Source organism: Phocoena sinus, chromosome 7 (assembly GCF_008692025.1).
Source record: "Phocoena sinus isolate mPhoSin1 chromosome 7, mPhoSin1.pri, whole genome shotgun sequence".
NCBI classification, from domain to species: Eukaryota; Metazoa; Chordata; class Mammalia; order Artiodactyla; family Phocoenidae; genus Phocoena; species Phocoena sinus.
In genome coordinates, this window is record NC_045769.1 from 63802476 (window position 1) to 63823266 (window position 20791).

A 20791-nucleotide genomic window follows, 5' to 3' on the forward strand; every position below is an offset into this window, starting at 1 on the left:
TTAGTTGCTCCACGGCATGTGGGATCTTCCCAGACCAGGGCTCGAACCCGTGTCTCTGGCACTGGCAGGCAGATTCTTAACCACTGCGCCACCAGGAAAGCCCCATACTGTCTTGATTACTGTACCATTGTAGTATAGTCTGAAGTCAGGGAGCCTGATTCCTCCAGCTCCGTTTTTTGTTCTCTAGATTGATTTGGCTATTCAGGGTCTTTTGTGTTTCATACAAATTGTAAAATTTTTTGTTCTAGTTCTGTGAAAAATGCCAGTGGTAGTTTGATAGGGATTGCATTGAATCTGTAGATTGCTTTCGGTAGCAGAGTCATTTTCACAATGTTGATTCTTCCAATCCAAGAACATGTATATCTCTCCGTCTATTTGTATCATCTTTAATTTCTTTCATCAATGTCTGATAGTTTTCTGCATACAGGTCTTTTGTCTCCTTACGTAGGTTTATTTTATTCTTTTAGTTGCAATGGTAAATGGGAGTGTTTCCTTAATTTCATTTTCAGATTTTTCATCATTAGTGTATAGGAATGCAAGAGATTTCTGTGCATTAATTTTGTATCCTGCTACTTTACGAAATTCATTGATTAGCTCTAGTAGTTTTCTGGTAGCATCTTTAGGATTCTCTAGGTATAGTATCATGTCATCTGCAAACAGTGACAGCTTTAATTCTTCTTTTCTGATTTGGATTCCTTTTATTTCTTTTTCTTCTCTGATTGCTGTGGCTAAAACTTCCAAAACTATGTTGAATAATAGTGATGAGAGTGGACAACCTTGTCTTGTTCCTGATCTTAGAGGAAATGGTTTCAGTTTTTCATCATTGAGGAGGATGTTGGCTGTGGGTTTGTCATATGTGGCCTTTATTATGTTGAGGTAAGTTCCCTCTATGCCTGCTTTCTGCAGGGTTTTAATCATAAATGGGTGTTGAATTTTGTCAAAAGTTTTTTCTGCATCTATTGAGATGATCATATGGTTTTTATTCTTCAGTTTGTTAATATGGTGTATCACATTGATTGATTTGCATATATTGAAGAATCCTTACATTCCTGGGATAAACCCCACTTGATCATGGTGTATGATCCTTTTAATGTGCTGTTGGATTCTGTTTGCTAGTATTTTGTTGAGGATCTTTGCATCTATGTTCATCAGTGATATTGGCCTGTAGTTTTCTTTCTTTGTGACATCTTTGTCTGGTGTTGGTATCAGGGTGATGGTGGCCTCGTAAAATGAGTTTGGGAGTGTTCCTCCCTCTGCTATATTTTGGAAGAGTTTGAGAAGGATAGGTGTTAGCTCTTCTCTAAATATTTGATAGAATTCGCCTGTGAAGCCATCGGGTCCTGGGCTTTGTTTGTTGGAAGATTTTAAATCACAGTCTCAATTTCAGTGCTTGTGATTGGTCTGTTCATATTTTCTATTTCTTCCTGGTTCAGTCTTGGAAGGTTATACCTTTCTAAGTACTTGTCTATTTCTTTCAGGTTGTCCATTTTATTGGCATATAGTTGCTTGTAGTAATGTCTCATGATCCTTTGTATCTCTGTAGTGTCAGTTGTTACTTCTCCTTTTTCATTTCTTATTCTATTAATTTGAGTCTTCTCCCTTTTTTTCTTGATGAGTCTGGCTAATGCTTTATCAATTTTGTTTATCTGTTCAAAGAACCAGCTCTGTCTCTTTTTCAAACTATGCTCTTGAAATTCTGTAGGATTTAATTTTGAGTTCTTTTCTCTACCATGTAGATGTTAGTCTTAACTCTAATGGGGAGCACTTTCCATCACTTTTATTGACCTCTCTTAGTTCACCAATTTTGCCTAAGTCAAGTAATCACATCTTGATCCCACCTGGCTTTACTGCTGTATTCCAAACTAAACTCCTAAGTGTTGGGTGGCTCATTTCTTCATCTAGTGTTTACTCCTCAATTCAGATTTTCTCTTTATTTCTGCCTCTATGCTCTGGGTTTCATTCTTACCCTAAATGCTTCCTGTCCTCCTCTTTGGTCACCTGCACATCTACTCACAATTAAAATAGGCTACTGCCTTGGCTTCAGCTGATGATGAAATGCACTCCTACAATATTTGTTTCTCTTATGTTCCCTTTGACAACTCTCCTTTTTAATGCCTGTGGCAAATTCTTACTTCCTAGATGGTGCTGCTTCTTTCTGGCTTAGTATGTAAATTCTCTTATTTTAACTTAAACAAATTTGTTCACTTTGTAGGTAACCCTAGATTCAGATAAAAATCACCCTCGTTTAAAAAACCATATGTTTCTTTTTGATTTCCTGGGACACTGTCACTGTCTCCTTCTTTGATCTTACACATCATTCCTTCTTCCTGTTTCCTCCATTCCTCCACTCCCCTTCTTCTTTCCTTCCTTTATTTCTTTCTAAAGAACCTACCTGGTGGCTGTCAAGCTTCTTTTTTGCTGGTCTTAATATCCCCCAAACTGCAATAGGATTTTTGATATAGATCTCTATACAAAAGTTAATGTAACTGGAGAATTTTGAGGGGATTATTATGCAGTTAATACCAATTTAGAAATTAAGCATATGGACACCATGTTTTTTTTTTTAACATCTTTATTGGAGTATAATTACTTTACATTGTTGTGTTAGTTGCTGTTGTATAACAAAGTGAATCAGCTATACGTATATATATATCCCCATATCCCTTCCCTCTTGCGTCTCCCTCCCACCCTCCCTATCCCACCCCTCTAGGTGGTCACAAAGCACCGAGCTGATCTCCCTGTGCTATGTGGCTGCTTCCCACTAGCTATCTATTTTACGTTAGGTAGTGTATATATGTCAATGACACTCTTTCACTTCATTCCAGCTTACCCTTCCCCCTCCCCGTGTCCTTAAGTCCATTCTCTATGTCTACATCTTTATTCCTGTCCTGCCCCTAGGTTCTTCAGAACCATTTTTTAGCATACGGTATTTGTTTTTCTCTTTCTGACTTACTTCACTCTGTATGACAGATTCTAGGTCCATCCACCTCACTACAAATAACTCAATTTTGTTTCTTTTTATGGCCGAGTAATATTCCATTGTATATATGTGCCACATCTGCTTTATCCATTCATCTGTTGATGGACTCTTAGGTTGCTTCCATGTCCTGGCTATTGTAAATAGTGCTGCAATGAACATTTTGCTACATGACTCTTTCTGAATTATGGTTTTCTCAGGGTATATGCCCAGTAGTGGGATTGCTGGGTCATATGGTAGGTCTGTTTTTAGTTTTTTAAGGAACCTCCATCCTGTTCTCCATAGTGGCTGTATCAATTTACATTCCCACCAACAGTGCTAGAGGGTTCCCTTTTCTCCACACGCTCTCCAGCATTTATTGTTTGTAGATTTTTTGATGATGGCCATTCTGACTGGTGTGAGGTGATACCTCATTGTAGTTTTGAGTTGCATTTCTCTAATGATTAGTGATGTTGAGCATCCTTTCATGTGTTTGTTGGCAATCTGTATATCTTCTTTGGAGAAATGTCTATTTAGGTCTTCTGCCCATTTTTGGTTGGGTTGTTTGTTTTTTTGATAGTTAGCTGCATGAGCTGCTTGTATATTTTGGATATTAATCCTTTGTCAGTTGATTCATTTGCAAATATCTTTTCCTATTCTGAGGGTTGTCTTTTCGTCTTGTTTATGGTTTCCTTTGCTGTGCAAAAGCTTTTAAGTTTCATTAGGTCCCATTTGTTTTTGTTTTTATTTCCATTTCTCTAGGAGGTGGGTCAGAAAGGATCTTGCTGGGACACCATGTTTTATATAAATAAATGTTAAGGATAAATTTCTCAGGGAAAAGTAAGATTGTAATACTTCAGTTCAAGATTGTTTTGCCTTCACTGTATTTTCTTCTTCCCTTCTTTCCATTATTTCCAACTACATTTTCTACAGATTTATTTTTTAATGTTTATTTCAGAATTATAACATGTACTTTATGGGTGTGTAAGTAATTTCTCTGGAATTGGGAGAACACAAGAACTATGCTGTGGCTGACTATGTGTGTCCCTCTTTCTACAGCTGCTGAGCGATTTCTGTTCTTTTCATCTGACGTGGCTGTTCGTGGCATCCCGCTCACCCTCTCTCACCAGGCAGATGTCATCCTTCCAGTGACAGGAGGTGCTTCCGTCTTTGTTGGGATTGATTTTGATGCCCAGGAGAAGGCTATCTTTTTTTCAGATACAACAAAAGACATGATTTGTAAACAAAAGATCGATGGCACAGGTGAGAAGGGGTTTAAAGGGTTTTTTTTTGCATATTTTGTCTGTCTTCAATAATAATACTAATAATTTTTTCACTAAAACTTTGCATTCACTTCTTAAGTAGGGTCTTTTACTAAGCTTGCTAAATACTTTTAGATTGGGAAAAGAAATCTCTTGCTTTTCTTTTGAATTAAGTTTAAGTGAACACTTCCTTTATTTTCAAAATAAGTTACAAATGAGAGTGCATTTTAAAACAAATATTGTTGTAATTGGACAATTAAGAATATCAATATTGACAAATATTAACCTATGGACACTCCATAATAGCAATGTCAAATGTATGAAAGCTGTTAATCGGTTAATTAACTAGAGGCTGTTCCCTATATTCAAGCAGCCAGACTGAGCCAATGGAATGACCTCCCTATAGGAATGCTGCACTACATAAATGCTGGGCTTGGAATAATAATATTTATTTTTAAAAGACATGAATTATATGTAAATATGGATTTATTGTCAGTTTTCAGTTGATTGGAATTCTGTTAAAATCTTCATAATCCTCACAGAAAGATAAATTATAGCCAGTCATACCTTACCAGTTGGGTACTTTATTGGATGTTGGCCTGATCCAGTACTTTGATTTTAGAATCCACTAATTGGTCGAAACCTGAAGTTTGAAAAACAAATCAGTAGCCAGTATAACATAGCAACTAAGAGGGGCCAGCTCAGGAGCTAAACTGCCTAGTTTTGAATCCTGGCTCCTCACATTTCCTAGTTATGTAATCTTGGGGAAGTTACTTTCTTTGTACCTCAGTTTCCTAAATCTGTGAAGTAGGAATAATATAATAATAATAATAATAATAATAATAATAATAATAATAATAGAGGTACTGCATAGCTCATAAAGTTGTTGAGAAAATTTTAGGCTAATACATGTAAAACACCTAGAATAATGCCTGGAAAATAGTAAATATTCAGTAAATGTTAGCCGTTATTGTAGCTGTTCTCAATGAAAAAACTCTATTGCTCTGCCCCACCCTGCCCCCAACTCAGACCTGCTCGCTAGAGGTAATTCCTTACCATTCTTTTACCTGTTTGTTCTATTATTTGTCTCCGTGTTTCTAAATATTTTGCTTATACTGTTATTGAGTCCAAGTTTGTACTGCTCACTGCATGACAGGCCAGTAAATCTAGAGATGAGGTGTTGGGGCAGGGAATAGCGACTTTATTCAGAAAGCCAGCAGACTGAGAAGATGGTGGATTAGCGTCCCAAAGAACCATCTTACCCGAGTTAGAATTCAGGCCTCTTTTATACTAAGAGGGGAGAGGGTGTGGTTGGTTGTTGCAAACTTCTTGGTGCTGGAATCCTTTGTTCTTGCAGCTGTCCATGTACATCTGGTCACTGTGTTCTTATAAACCTCTAACAAGACAAATGTTATTCTCTGTTCTGCAACTTTTTATCTCTATATGAATGGAAAAGTCTTACACCTTTAAAGATCAGAGCCTTGAGAATGGGCTTTCCTGTGTATTTCAGGCCATAGGCAACGTTCCTTTACAAAAGGTGCACAGCCAGCATGACTAAGCACAGGCAACAGAGCACAAAGGTTAGAGCTAAAGGAATAGATTCAATATGGAGTCAGGTTTGTTCTTCTCTGTTGCAGTACTACTTCTTGATTTGCATATTAGACATTTATTTTCATTGTTATAGATAGGGATTTAGCCCTTACATTCCCCTCTACCAACTTCCCTCTCCCCCTGTTCTCCCTAAAAGGCTAGATTGTAATTTCTGTTCGCTGCTAAGTCAAGTAGTATTCCATGATGACATTTCTTGAACAAATTTTGATTTTTTTTTTCCCTGCAGTTAACAATTGCTCCATCTTCATTTGCTTAGTTTTCTATGTAGCTATTATATTTTCCCCCAGTGCTCCGACAGATCTATCAAATGCTTGTCTGTGTATCTATCAAATGTGAACAATCTATACTTTTCTCCCCCTCTGCTGTTCATTTGGATCTGGTACACAACTCTTGTCTTCCGATTTCCCTTGACCACTTTCCTGTGCTGGTTTTCCTGTTTCTGGCAAGCCACTTGTTTCTCTTTCCAGACTGATTTCCTTATTTTGCTGAAACACATTATATATATAGTAGCTTCTTAAGAAGAATGAGTTGGTGGTACATATTTTGAGTCTGAAGGTGTTTTTACTTTGCCCTCCAACTTGATCATTTGACTAGGTGTAGGATGAAAGTAATTTTACCTCAGAAATTTGAAGACATTGTTGCACTCTCTTCTAGTAGCCAGTGTTGAGAGTCCTATGCCATCCAGAGTAGCATTTCAGTGTGTACGACCTTTTTTGGGGGGAGGTTTTTGTTCCTTTCTGGAAACTTTTAGAATCTTTTGGTTATCCCATTCATCTTGAGATTTCTCTCCTATTTTGGGAATTTTCTTGCCTCTGCTTTTTCTATTCGAGAATGTTAGATTAATCATCTATTTTTTTCTTATCTTTTCTTTCCTGGTTTTCATCTCTATCATTTTGTTCTACTTTCTGTGAGACTTTTTGGCATTTTACTTTTAGCCTTTCTATTGAATATTTAATTTCTCTTATATTTTCAATGTTGAAGATCCCCTTCTTGCTCTCTGATTATTCCTTTTTTAAAAATAAAGCCTGTTCTTGCTTCAAAAGTTCAATCTTTTCTTATTCTATGAAGATATTAATTACATTAAAAAATTAATTTTCCTCTTTCCATCTTCTTTGGGTTCCTTTTTCCTTTTGGTTTGTTTCAACTTTCTCCTTCATGAAGGAAGCTTTCTTCAAATTTCTCTGAGCCTTGTTTGATATTAAGAGCAAAGCTATGAAACGCTGATCAGAAGGCTGTTGGTATGAATGGGCCCCATCAGCTGGTGATAAGGCAGCCTTTTTGTTGGGAAGCTTCCAAATGACAGTATCAGAAAATCCTCTCTGGAGATAGTCAGTTTCTCCTTAGTAGCTGCTTCCATTCTCCCTATTGGGGTGAGAGGAGTAAGAGGGGGAAGCTAGTATCTGTTTGGGGAGCAGTACGGAGGACAGGGAGCTGAGGCCCATTCAGTTCAGTGTTCACATATATAACCCTCCTGTGCTCAGTTCTGTGCCGATCCCAGCCCTCCATTGTGCAATGTGTCCTCAGCCCACAGCCTCTGTGCTTGAGGTCCCCCAGAGAAGAAAATCTCTGGTCTGTTAGAGGAGGTAGACGGAGAGGAGTGTCATACATGCTCAGGGTCTGAGAGGAACCTCTGGGTCCAGTCGCTTCCGATGCCAACTTTTAACTAGGCCCCTTAGCGTCCCGCCCCTACCTTTTTCAGAGCTGGTGCTTCTGCGTGCAGACACGCTGTGGCTCTGTGTGTGTGGGTGTTGGCGCTCCCCCCTGCCGGCACATCTCTCCTTTCGCTTAGTGAGTTACGTTGGAGAAGTCTCTTTCTCTTCCAAACTCTGTGGAAATCTTTCATCTGCTGTTCTTTCACTGTCATTATTAAAAGGAGTTTGGAAGGAAGAGGAGTTAAACACAGTGGTCAATCTGTTATTTTGAACCAGAATGCATCTTTCCTGAGGACTAGAATTAGGTCTGCTGAGCTACACACAGGCTAAGTCTCCTGTAGATGCCTCCACAGGTCAGCTTCCTTCTGCTTTGGCAACTGCAATTCTCATCATGGGTTTTTTTGTTTTGTTTTGTTTTGTTTTTTTAACATCAATTTCAAGTCCACATGATGAGCAAATTGCCTTTTAAAAGTTTCTTATAGTTAGTGGTTAAACTGCTTGTGCTCCCGTGAGGGATGTATTCTTGTACATTGCCCTGTTTTTCCTAGTGAGCAGGTTAAGTGTCAATGAGTTTATATGCAAAAACTGAATTGTCAGAAATCAAATTGAAGTCAAGATGGGCTGAATGAAGCCCTCAGGGAACTTGCTCCATCAATGATCCCTTCTTTTCTCCAACTTCTCTTGTTCTGCTGACTTTTCCCCATCAGATATGCTCAAGTCTCTCCCATACTAAAAAAACTTCAACCCACCCTTCACTCCACGTTCCTCTCTAGTTGCAGCCCTCTCTCCTCAAGTTCATGAACAAGCACCTTAAAAGTTTGGTCTACGCTTTCCTGGCCCTACTTTCACATTTCTCACCTCTTCACACTATGTCACTTGAAACCCCTTATCCTGGTCACCTCCAGTCCCTTTGTTATAAACTTTATCCTTATCTTTGGCGCCTTAGTCGTCTTCTTTAAAATGCTTTTTTCCCCCTTGACAACACACTCCGTGAATTTCCTTCTATTTCTTGACCATTCTTTCTAGTGTTCCTTACACGTCTTTTCTTCTTTGCCTGTCCTATACACAACTGTGATCTCTAGTGTTCAACATTGGTCCTCTTTTTATTTTTTTAATTTATTTTTATTTTTTAATTTGTGTATTTATTTTTGGCTGCGTTGGGTCTTCGTTGCTGCGCGCGGGCCTTCTCTAGTTGCGGGGAGTGGGGGCTACTCTTCGTTGTGGTGCACGTGCTTCTCATTGTGGTGGCTTGTCTTTGTTGTGGAGCACGGGCTCTAGGCACGCGGGCTTCAGTAGTTGTGGCTCGTGGGCTCTAGAGTGCAGACTCAGTAGTTGTGGCACACGGGCTTAGCTGCTCTGTGGCATGTGGGATCTTCCCGGACCAGGGCTCGAACCCGTGTCCCCTGCATTGGCAGGCAGATCCTTAACCACTGCGCCACCAGTGAAGTCCGGTCTTCTTTTCTTATTCTGCATTTTCTTCTGCATAATTTTGCGCCTTCCGTATCTTTCGTTACCATCTATGTAGAAGTTATAGATCAGTGTGAGGAGACTTATAATAGGCCATTTCCTGAATGTTTTTCCTCCTCACCTGGAGAATGAGGGGAAAGGTCAGGTAAGGCTTCTTACAGGAGGTGATGAAAATCTCCATCCAAACTCTCTCTCTGGGGTTTAGACCCACAGAGCCAACTGCCTTTTGTATGTCTCACCTGGATATCCCACAAACCACCTCCAAACCAATATGTCTAAATGTCTACCATTATTCCACTTCTCCAGACCCCTGCCTTAGGGGAAGAGCACCACCTCTCCCCCTGACCACCAAATCTGGTAATCACCCAAACTTCTTCCTTTCTTTCAGCCTCTACCATTAACTTATTAACCTCCAGCCACGCTTTGGAGCGTGTGGAATCCTGTCTGTCTCCCTCCCACTTCCACGTCTTTGCTTTCCTGCAGCCTTCCATTCACCACTTCCTTTGGGAAACCTCTCCACACCTGCACTTTGCCTCGGTTTCCATACCATCCTGTGCATACCTCCATCACAGCACCTGTTACTCTTCTATTGTTTTCCCTCTTGGCCTAATTGCCTCCCCCCGCCTCTCCCACTTCATTATCTTGAAGATACCTTGAAGACAGTGTCCACATTTCTTTCAAAATGCTTCACTTTTCTATGACTCAGTTTCCTTATGTGCAAAATAGGGATAATAATAATTCCTACTGTGGAGCTGTTGTGAGGATGGATGAATTCATGTAAAGTACTTGGGCCAGTTCTAGGCTCATAGTAAGTGCTCGGTATAAGCTATTATTATTAATACTATTAGCAATATCATGTTTCCTCAATGTCTAATATGGTGTCTAGCACACAGAGGACTTTCTTTTTACAATTTGCTGAATAAATGAATGGAAAAAGCACCAGGATTGTTTTTCTTCCTTCAAAAGAAAGAGATGTGATTGTTTACTCTGATTCACTTTTTTTTTTAAAGAATATTTTGTTCTGATAGTTTCAGGTGTACAGCAAAGTGATTCAGTTATACATTTTCCTATTTAGGTTGTTGCATTTAGGTTGAGCAGAGTTTCCTGTGATTCACATTTTCTTTAGTAAAAAAAGAAAAAGGAGGGGGAAAAGTCATAAAAAATTCACAAAGAAGAAAGTGGTCTTTTTTCTCCTTGTACCCAGTTCTGATTTCCTTCCTGGTTGCTGGTCTTTTCCAAACTTGGCAACTTTGTGGCTATGAAAGACTGTTGATGAGAAAGTTGGGCGGGAATACCTCATAGATACCCCCAGTCGTACCTGGCGGTGTCAGCTTATCAGCGCTGTCTGTGGGTGGTGGTTGTGAGTATGTGAACTCAGGTATCTCTTCTTCAGATGTTCTGTACTGAGAAATTTTTTCTGGAAGGTTGTACAAGGGAGTAAATCCAGGCCATACCACTCCTGATTCTATTTATCAGAGTAATATCTATTCTTTGAGATCCAAACTTTTGGAGATGGATAGATTCTAGGTTTATTTCATGTGTTGCTTTGCAGTTTACCGTTGCTTTATTTTTTAAAAGAATTCCACATTACTGAAATATTCTCTAGTTCTCACACAAAGTTTAAATATGCAGTGGTAGGAAAATGTATGTCATGTAAAATATGCTTACTTTAAACCATGTCCGTGTTTTAATTTACAGGAAGAGAAGTTATCACAGCTAACAGAGTGCCAAGTGTTGAAAGTTTGAGTTTTGACTGGATTTCAAAGAATCTTTATTGGACAGATGCTTCTTATAGGAGTGTCAGTGTCATAAGGCTAGCTGATAAATCGAGGCGCACAATAGTCCAGAATTTAAATAACCCACGATCAATCGTAGTTCATCCTATTGCTGGGTAAGTGTGTTCATGTTTTCCTAAGAGCTTGAAACTTATGTCTTGTACAGTCATTGCAAAGTGATGCCATAGGTATTTGGCAAATTCAGTAAATACAAGATTGAACCATGTAAATTGAAATCACCTTAGATTGTGTCCTTTTAGCATATGCTGAAGTGATCACTTTATCTCCTTCCAAAAACTTTCTCCTAAGCTTTGGCTTTTCAGTCTTCACTGGAGTGTGGTTTTTTTTTCACAGTCGCAGAGGACCAAACAATGAGACACAGATTCTGTGGAGAAGGAATGAATATGCAGCAGAATTATCAGGAAAGGCTCAAATTCTTTCCCTGCTTTAATGTATTGATATAAAGCTTACCAAAACTTGCTTAATCATTCAGTAGTTTTCAGAATAAAAAGTCTTTCAGGCCACAGACAAAGTTTCATGTTTAACCATTGCATTATTGGTGGAGTCAGACAAGAAGAGACAGAGCATTTCACGCCATGCCTTTTTGTTCTTACCTTTCTTATTTAAATATGCTTGATAGCTAACATAAAGTCTGAGACAGGCAGTTGTGTTTCAATAGAGTAGTTAAAAAAAAAAAGATGACTGGTAATTCACTAAAGCCTGATTGAGGGTACATAGCAAACACTTTACATAGTACATAATCTCATCTAATCCAAAAGCTGGTTTGTGAGTGAGGTATATACAAGACCTGTTTTGGAGATAAAGAATCTGAGGGGCTTCCCTGGTGGCGCAGTGGTTGAGAATCCGCCTGCTAATGCAGGGGACACGGGTTCGAGCTCTGGTCTGGGAGGATCCCACATGCCGCGGAGTGACTGGGCCCGTGAGCCACAACTGCTGAGCCCGCGCGTCTGGAGCCATGCTCCGCAACGAGAGGCCGTGACAGTGAGAGGTCCGCGCACGGCGATGAAGAGTGGCCCTCGCTTGCTGCAACTGGAGAAAGCCCTCACACAGCAACGAAGACCCAGCACAGCCAAAAATAAATAAATAAATTTATAAAATAAAAAAAAAGAATCTGAGGCTCAGAGAGATAAAGTAACTTGCTCAAGGACCCACAGCTATTAAGCAATAGTTAGTATTCAAATTCCAGGCCTGTCTGACTGCAAAGCCTGTGTGTCTAACATATTTTAAAACTGATGATGTTATTGATAAGAAATTTTATTGCCCAATAGACAGTTAAACAGTTGATTTTCTAGTGAATTTATCTTAAGCTAAATCTTTGGCATTGGGTTTTGAAAAGGCGTTAAATTCCTTTCCTGATGTATCCTTCATATATTTATTTTTATAAAAGTATTTATTTTTATTTTTGGCTGTGTTGGGTCTTTGTTGCTGCACGTGGGCTTTCTCTAGTTGTGGCAAGAGGGGGCTGCTCTTTGTTGCAGTGCACGGTCTCCTCATTGCGTTGCTTGTCTTGTTGCAGATCACGGGCTGTAAGCGCGCGGGCTTCAGTAGTTGTGCCATGCAGGCTCAGTAGTTGTGGCACAGACTCAGTAGTTGTGGCACACAGGCTTAGTTGCTCCGCGGCATGTGGGATCTTCCCGGACCAAGGCTCGAACCCGTGTCCCCTGCATTGGCAGGCGGATTCTTAACCACTGTGCCACCAGGGAAGTCCCTGTCCTTAATTTAAAACAATGTGAAGTCACGTTTCAGAAAGTTACCTTTTGGAAAGACTAATTTTAGTTTTTAAGGCTCATATGAAAGAGAAAAGGTTTTTTCCCTACACTTATCTTTTTGCCACTCCTCGGGATAAAAAAAGACCTCTTGGGTAAGATCGTTTAAGAGTTACGTTTATTTGGATGCATTTTTCATCAGGGATGAAATGCTTACCTGCAAATTTAATTCCTTGTGGAAGATGACTAAAGAGTGATCTAGTGGATCCTAGATGTTTAATCCAGAAAGAAAGTGAGAGATTAAAATCTGTTTTCTTGCTCATAGTTTATTTCAAGAGCATGAAGTATTTAAAATGTAACCTGAACTGTGTCTTTTTAAAGAATCTACTTGGTGACAATAGTTTTAGGTCCTGAAGTCTAGCACAGCGGTTCTCTGCTTTGGATGCCCATTTTAATACCATTTGTATTTTCGATATATTTTTCTATATAAACCCAATAGCGTACAGAAAATGAAATTAATTTGCAGCAAGTCTCTGGAGAATCTATGTTTGTGCTAAATCTCTCTAAGTCATGCAGTTTGTCCCAATGTTAACATCTTTGATTTATTACCTCCTTTTCTAGGTATATATTCTTCACTGATTGGTACCGTCCCGCTAAAATTCTGAGAGCATGGAGTGATGGATCTAACCTTTTGCCTATAGTAAACACTACTCTTGGGTGGCCCAACGGGTTGGCCATTGATTGGAGGTAAGTAGGAATCATCCCAAATTGCTGAGTTCCCACTTACTATGGAAGACATATACATAGTTGGCCAGCTTCTGCTGGGATGAAAACATATGTAGTAATGAATATTCTGAGGAAATTGCTAGAGGAAGCAGAATAGGGCAAGACCTAAACCCCACTAGAAGTAGAACAGGGATTTGATGAAGTACAGGTCATGTGCAGGTTTTACAGGGGGCATCTTGAGGATAGGAAATTGTGTCAACAAACGTGTATTTGCCTATATACACCGTGGGAGGATTTTTGGAATATGAGATTTAAATTTTAAGAAATTAATCTGTCAAGGAGTATAGGAAAAGGTAACAGGGTAGATAAGCTTACAGACCTCAAATGCAAAAGCAGTTTATAGGAGAGAAAAAAGGAAGAAACATGTTTAACCTTTTAAACATCAGTTACTATGAATATTTTTCCTAACTTGTGGATTTAATAAGGAGAAAAGTAAAATTCCTAGCTTGAAGATAATAACATTTCAAGTTTTCTAAGACAATTGGAAATCACTTCATAAAAATTGTTTTGCCTTTCTGGAGAGCATGAAACTATTAAACTTTGCTTAATAAATGTGTCAACTGAACGTGCTGTTTTTGAATGCCCTTAGTATAAAGTGTGCTTTGCTAGTTTCTGGATAACCAATAACCAAGTATTTTATTATTTTAGCTCTTCACGATTGTACTGGGTGGATGCCTTTTTTGATAAAATTGAGCACAGTACCTTTGATGGGTTAGATAGAAAAATCCTGGCCAGTATACAGCAGATAACACATCCGTTTGGACTTGCCGTCTTTGAAGGTACGTTTTGAAGCAAAAGAAGTGTGTCTTATTTATACCATACAAGTTGTATAAAACTCATCCTCATTTGGCAATCTCACAATTCCAGAAAAGCTGGTCACTTTTTTAATTGAAATGGTGCTTTTATGTATAAATAAAACATTTGGTTAGTTGACTGAATATTTAACTTTTATTTTTTGTTTGAGAAAATAAATAAATAAATAAATAAATTTTTAAAAAAAGGCTTCTAAGAGGTAGGGTCTCTCTCAGAGATCCATACCATCAACTCCTATTGTTTTTATTCCCTGGTTATATTACACTCCTCTCTAGAGCTCTTCCCTTTCTCTCCAAATCATAGAATTTTCACCTCTACTGGTGCAGGAAAAATTTGTATCAGGAAGTATTCTTGCAACTCTGTTGTTTTATATGGGGTCCTTAGCTTCAGAAGCTCAAAAGTCAATAAATAAATGTTTTATTTAAGAAAAAAAAGGAATATATATATATATATATATATATATATATATATATATATAGGCTTCTAAAGAATCATTTCTAGAGACTAACAAGTCATGGAAGATGATTACAGAAACATATTACAGATATTTATGGAAGAAGCTTCCCACATTTGGAAGAAGCATTACAAACATATTGCATTTTCCCAAGTGATTTGTAAGTGAACTGTGGCGAGTATATTAATCACCGTGTTCCTTCTTAGACTACGTGTATTTTACTGACTGGAGACTGCGTGGTATTGTTCGAGTCAGGAAAACAGATGGTGGACAACTGGTGGTCCTCCGAAGTGGCGTTGGTGTTGTAATGCGTGTGAAGGTATATGATACCAGAATCCAGACCGGTGAGTGATGGTGCTAGCTTCTTTCATAGGGATGTGTTTAATATGGTGGCTCCTTTTCTCTTTAAGTACCTTATTATTTAATATAACTCCTGATAGTTTTATCTTCCTGTCACTCAGATAGTTTTAAAGTGTAAGATTTAGAATTTCTGTTCGACTCGGCTAACTTTAAAACTGTGTTTGAGAAAAACATGTTTCAGCACTTTCCTGTATTTAAATTGAATGTGCTATTTGGCACGTTGATTTCCAAGAGGAATCGAGTTTTTAATGTTGGGTCTGGCAACCAAACCTGTGATCAACCTAAAGGAAATGTGCTTGACTCACTTATCTAGGGGCATTGCTTTTTCAGGGTCTAACGCCTGTAACCGACCCACCAATCCGAACGGTGACTGCAGCCACTTCTGCTTCCCAGTGCCAAATCTCCAGCGGGTGTGTGGTTGCCCCTATGGAATGAGTCTGACTTCCGATCGTTTGACGTGCGTGGAAGACCCATCCCGTGAGCCACCGTTGGAGCAGTGTGGTGCCTTTTCCTTCCCCTGTAACAATGGCAGATGTGTGCCCATTCACTACCGCTGTGATGGAATTGATGACTGTCATGATAACAGTGATGAGGTTCAATGTGGCACATTTAGTAAGTAGCTATACAGTAGCAATACTTCCTAGGATGAATAGAACGGAGAGAGGGGGCTTAAAAAAAAAAGGCTTGGGGTTATCGCTGTAGGAAAGAATGTTCCTTTCGGTTTGTTAATATGTACCCCAAAGGCTTTTAGGAAGCTAGGCGATGAATATCATTCATAGATAATGTTGCAGATGATTTCTAGCATTGATTTGGGCTATCTTCAACAAAATTTCTTTCTGACATTGGCTGTTTGGATCAATGCAGAGTCATTGCATCTTGGCATACTCCTCAAAAAGTCAACAAAACAAACTGGATCTAATCTTTAGTATTGGAGAGAATAATATCACAGAAGAGGTGCTTGCAATAATAGCTTTTGAAAATCTCATGTGCTATAATATTCCTTTTTCCTCCTGTTGGTGTAAAATGAATTATGGGTGAAATGGTGGTTTTAACCTTTACATTCTTCTTTTGATGGTAATCCCATTTATAATAAATGCTATTGCAGAAGACAAAAAGATAGAGGACAGTTGAAATCTCAGAAATTTCTATCAAGGAAACATTAATAGAAAGAAAAGTGACATTTGAAAATGAAAATGCTCATTTGTACATTTTTGAAATTTCTAAAGTTTTATTTTGTGTATATCTTTTTGTTTTTAAAAGTGCAGATTTTACGTGAATGTTTTATCAATTTCCAATGACCCATGTGATCAGAGGAAGCATAGCTTAGAAGTAAAGGACGGGCCTTAGAGTCACACCAACTAGAGCTTTGGTCCTGGGCAGATTCCTAAGCACTCAATTTCCTCATCTATAAGATGCAGATAATTATATGTACCTGACAGTATTCTTGTGAGGATTAAGAGAGAAAAGAAAATGTAAACACTTAGAAAAGTGCCTGGCATATCATAGTTGCTGAATAAACTTGCCCATTTTGTATAACGCTCCCATTGAAAAAGGAGAAGAAATGGGCCTTTCTTTACAAGGTAAGATCTCATTTAAAAGGCGGTAAAAACAGATGTTTTTATGACCAGTTCGTTTCTGTTGTAGATACTTCCTGTGCACCTTCAGCGTTTGCGTGTGGCCACGGAGGACAGTGCATTCCTTCATACTGGCGCTGTGACAAACAAAATGACTGTGTGGATGGCAGTGATGAGCAGAACTGCCCCACCCGAGCACCCACTTCCTGTCGTGCAGACTTCTTCACCTGTGATAATAACTTGTGTATCCCAAAGAGCTGGGTCTGTGACACAGATAATGATTGCGGGGATGGATCTGATGAAAAGTCATGCGGTAAGTTTTGAACTGATTTCTCTTGGTTGGTCAGCCTAGTGAATAGATTTGAACAGTCAGTAGGCCTTGTGCACTTTCCTCGAAGGCTTACATAATTTTCGTTGTATCTTAGCTACTTCTCTTCATCTGTCAATCCCTGTATTAATAGACTATAGGAGCAGAGACATGGGAAGTCTTCCTAAATATTTTCTATGCAAGCAAAACAAGGACTGTCTCTGATGTCTAACACCCAGATAGAAACTGGAAAATAAAATCCCTCAACTAACTATTCAGATATTTAAAACAATTTTTCTTTCTAAATCATATAAACACATCCAGACATTTGGCTGTTGGTTTTCCTGTTCATTTATTCAGGCAAAAAGGCAACAGAATAAAGAGGCACAGGACATTTAAATTTCATTAATCTTACCCACCTGCTTTTCATCTTGCGAGTTCTGATTTCCTCTAGGTTGTCGTTTGTTTTCACATCAGCAGTCATAGTTTAAGGTGGAGCAAAGTTCCCTGGACTAAATTCCTGTCTTGGTTGCATGATTAGGCAATTCGCTTTTTCTCAGGACTAGATGAGCTTTAAGATCCCCTCCAGCTTTCACATTCTGTGAGACTATATTTACTATGACTTCACGTTTCGGGTAGGGGGAGGCAGCGCATCTGACTCTAAGGCTCTGTCTCTTCAGCCAGCTAGGACCCTGGTTTTGAGGATCGTTCTGCTTAGATTTTGGATTAAATCCAGTTATCACGGTCTGTCTCTACACTGTTGCTACTGGGCATTGTGGTCACGCGGACCATGTTGCCTTGCTGGGCTCCATTGCTTAGCTTTGGTGCAGAGTTTGGACTTCACAGCATTCGGGAGGTGTAGGCCAGTCCAAGGCCATGATGCTTACTTTCTAAGTGTGGTCTGTTTTTCAAGGTGTAATCACAGTTTCTGACTCTGCCCTGTAATATTTTTGTTGCTCTTTCCAAAAAGTGTCCTAGCTGGGCTCTGGATGGGCTGACTTTGGCAATCTGGCTGACTTGAAGGAATTTTGACCACACATACAACTGAGATAACTTACGTATTTCCTTAACGTTTTACAGTTTGGCTCTGGTACACACTGAACAAGAAATAAACTGTTACTTGGTTTTGTTTTTGGATGACATTAGATCATACAGAGACATGCTCACCTAGTCAGTTTCATTGCCCCCATCATCGATGTATTGACCTGTCTTTTGTCTGTGACGGGACCAGCGACTGTGCTGATGGCTCTGACGAGAGTGCTTGTAGTAAGTACATTGTTTCATTTTTAAATTTTTAAATTAATTAATTAATCAATCCATTGAAGTCTAGTTGATTTACAGTATTATATGTTTCAGGTGTATAACATACTGAGTCACAACTTTTAAAGGTTAACTCCATTTATAATTATAAAATATTGGCTATATTCCTTTGTTGTATAATATATTCCTGTAGCTTATCCCTATCTTGCCCTGCCCCCTTCCTTCTGCCGATTGTTAACCACTAGTGTGTTCTCTATATCTGTGAGTCTGTTTCTTTTTGGTTACTTTCACTAGTTTGTTTTATTTTTTAGATTCCACATGTAAGTGATATTATACTGTATTTGTCTTTCTCTGACTTATTTCATTAAACATAGTACCCTCCATGTCCATCTATGTTGTTGCAAGTGGCAAAATTTCATTCTTTTTTATGACTGAGTAGTACTCCATTGTGTATATATGCCACATCTTTTTTATCCATTCATCTGTTGATGGGCACTTAGGTTGCTTACATATCTTGGCTATTGTAAATAATGCTTTATTTTTATTCATGATGTTTAGAAAAATCTCAATGTTTAGTTGTTTTCTCCTTGGCTTAATTTCTAATACTTTTCTCTCTCATTTTCAGTAATTAATTGCACTGCTTCTCAATTCAAATGTGTCAGTAATGGTAATTGTATTAGCAACACATATCGCTGTGATGGTGTTTTTGACTGCAATGACCACTCTGATGAGACAGATTGTCGTAAGTACCATATACCTAGCATGTTTCAGGTGAAGGGGTCATTTCATGTTTACCAGTATTGATATTACCACATATTTTCTCTTAGACAAACTAGAGAGAAGGCAGCCTGAGTTACAAAGCATTGTCAAAGAAACACAGTATTGAACATATAATAAAATCGACTTGACATTACCAAACAGCAACTTATAATTTGTGAATCGAGGGGTTGTAAATGGGCACTTTCAAATTGTCTCTTGAGTAGGTTAAATATTTCTCAGATATTTTTGTTCTCACTATTAATTTTTCCTAGGGCATACCAAATTAGTGGGTTTCACATTTTTGAGGTTTACTATTTATAAAGATATTTTAATGGTTTCTTTTAAATCTCAATAGGGAGGTGAAATCAAGCAAATCATTTGTTTAGTATCTGCTAACATGTTACATAAGGTCTTTGTCCTGAGACTCTGGTAAGAGAAATTATCGGAAGTAAGAAACAAAGCAAGGTAGATAGTTACAGGGGCCTTATAGAAACGATACAGATAAAATTCTATGAAGGTTCAGAGAAAAGAAATGTTTTCAGAGGATTCAGGGAGGACTTCATGGACTATAAATCTGTTGGACCTATAATCTCCACAAGCTGTAGACCTATAATGGACAGGATTTGTTATTCCCCACATTTTATATTAAATGAGGTGAGGTGGTCGTTTGTTTGAATAATGGTATTTTGGACCACAAATAGTAGGCTTCTATCAATTCTCCTCCCTAATCAGAAAAGAAGTGTTTAAATCTATGGATCAAAAAGAAAAGTTAAATGCTTGCTTACTGTATAGGTGTGTACAATACCCAGAAATTCTTAATCACTGAATTTCCTGTCTCACATTGAAAACGTGGAATTCTTCTGTGGTGATCTGAGGTTAAAGTGCCATTGCCCCTGATTTGCTATTGCCTTAAAAAGTTCCTAGGAGGGAGTTTGGGTTTACTCCTGTGAAATAGGCAAGCAATTCTTACTTATCTCGTAAGGACTGCTTGGTGAATAGTGGAAAGTTTGCAAAGAATTGAGGATTTACAGTCATCTTTTGTTTACTTAATGTGTGCTGGTTTCATCTGATATAATTCACTTGAGGGAAAATGATAACATCCAAATATATGACATTAAACCCATGAATTCCAATTCACCGTAGCTATTTAAGCTCTATTTAAATGCTCTGGTGATTCTTTATCATTTAATCCATAATTAGAAACACAGGAAATAGAATTTTCTTTTGACCCAGGGACTTATCTTCTATCCAAGAGCTGTACATCCTTTGTTGTCAGATCCACTAATCTGACGCATAAAGATCTCTACGTGCCACAATGTCAGAGAAGACTCGTGTCATTTTAGATTTTAATATTACATTTGTCATAGTCATTATTATAAACCTGCCATTGATCCAAAATCATTTTCTCTGAGTCTAGGAATTATATAAAAGGGATTATGGATTGCATTCACAAGCCCATTTTCCCCATTTCGTTCTCTCAGCAACCAGGCCTCCTGGTATGTGCCACCAAGATGAATTTCAGTGCCAAGCAGATGGTATCTGCATTCCGAAGATCTGGGAGTGTGATGGCCACCCAGACTGCCTCCATGGATCTGATGAGCACAATGGCTGTGTCCCCAAAACCTGCCCTTCATCTCATTTCCTGTGTGACAATGGAAACTGCATCTACAGAGAGTGGCTCTGTGATGGGGATAATGACTGCAGGGATATGAGCGATGAGAAGGACTGCCCTACGCAGGCCTTTCAATGTCCCAGTTGGCAATGGCAATGCCCCAGTTATAGCATCTGTGTGAATCTGAGTGCAGTATGTGATGGCAACCCTGACTGCCCCAGTGGGACAGATGAGTCCCCACTTTGCAGTAAGTTTCCTGACCACACTTTACTGCCATAAATTCATCCTGAGCAGTAGCCGGCTGTGTATCACCATTGTCACAGTCACCATGTAGCTTTTGAGGAAGGGATCTCAGTTCCTCTCTGAATTTAGATCTGTGTAGATCCGGATAGCCACCATGGAATTCAAATAAATCA

The 20791-nt window shown here is 38.8% G+C and overlaps 1 protein-coding gene across 4 annotated transcripts in view; it reads left to right on the forward strand.

Moving 5' to 3' along the window:
- LRP2 (LDL receptor related protein 2) overlaps positions 1-20791 on the forward strand; it is a 199709-nt gene that overhangs the window by 81905 nt on the left and 97013 nt on the right. For all 4 annotated transcript variants that reach the window (XM_032637870.1, XM_032637872.1, XM_032637871.1 and 1 more), the window contains exons 16-25: positions 4016-4219; positions 10647-10839; positions 13072-13197; positions 13885-14015; positions 14710-14847; positions 15194-15475; positions 16508-16750; positions 17891-18010; positions 18630-18746; positions 20245-20622. In XM_032637870.1, coding sequence (XP_032493761.1) covers positions 4016-4219; positions 10647-10839; positions 13072-13197; positions 13885-14015; positions 14710-14847; positions 15194-15475; positions 16508-16750; positions 17891-18010; positions 18630-18746; positions 20245-20622 — 1932 coding nt within the window. The remainder of the gene's footprint in view (positions 1-4015; positions 4220-10646; positions 10840-13071; positions 13198-13884; positions 14016-14709; positions 14848-15193; positions 15476-16507; positions 16751-17890; positions 18011-18629; positions 18747-20244; positions 20623-20791) is intronic.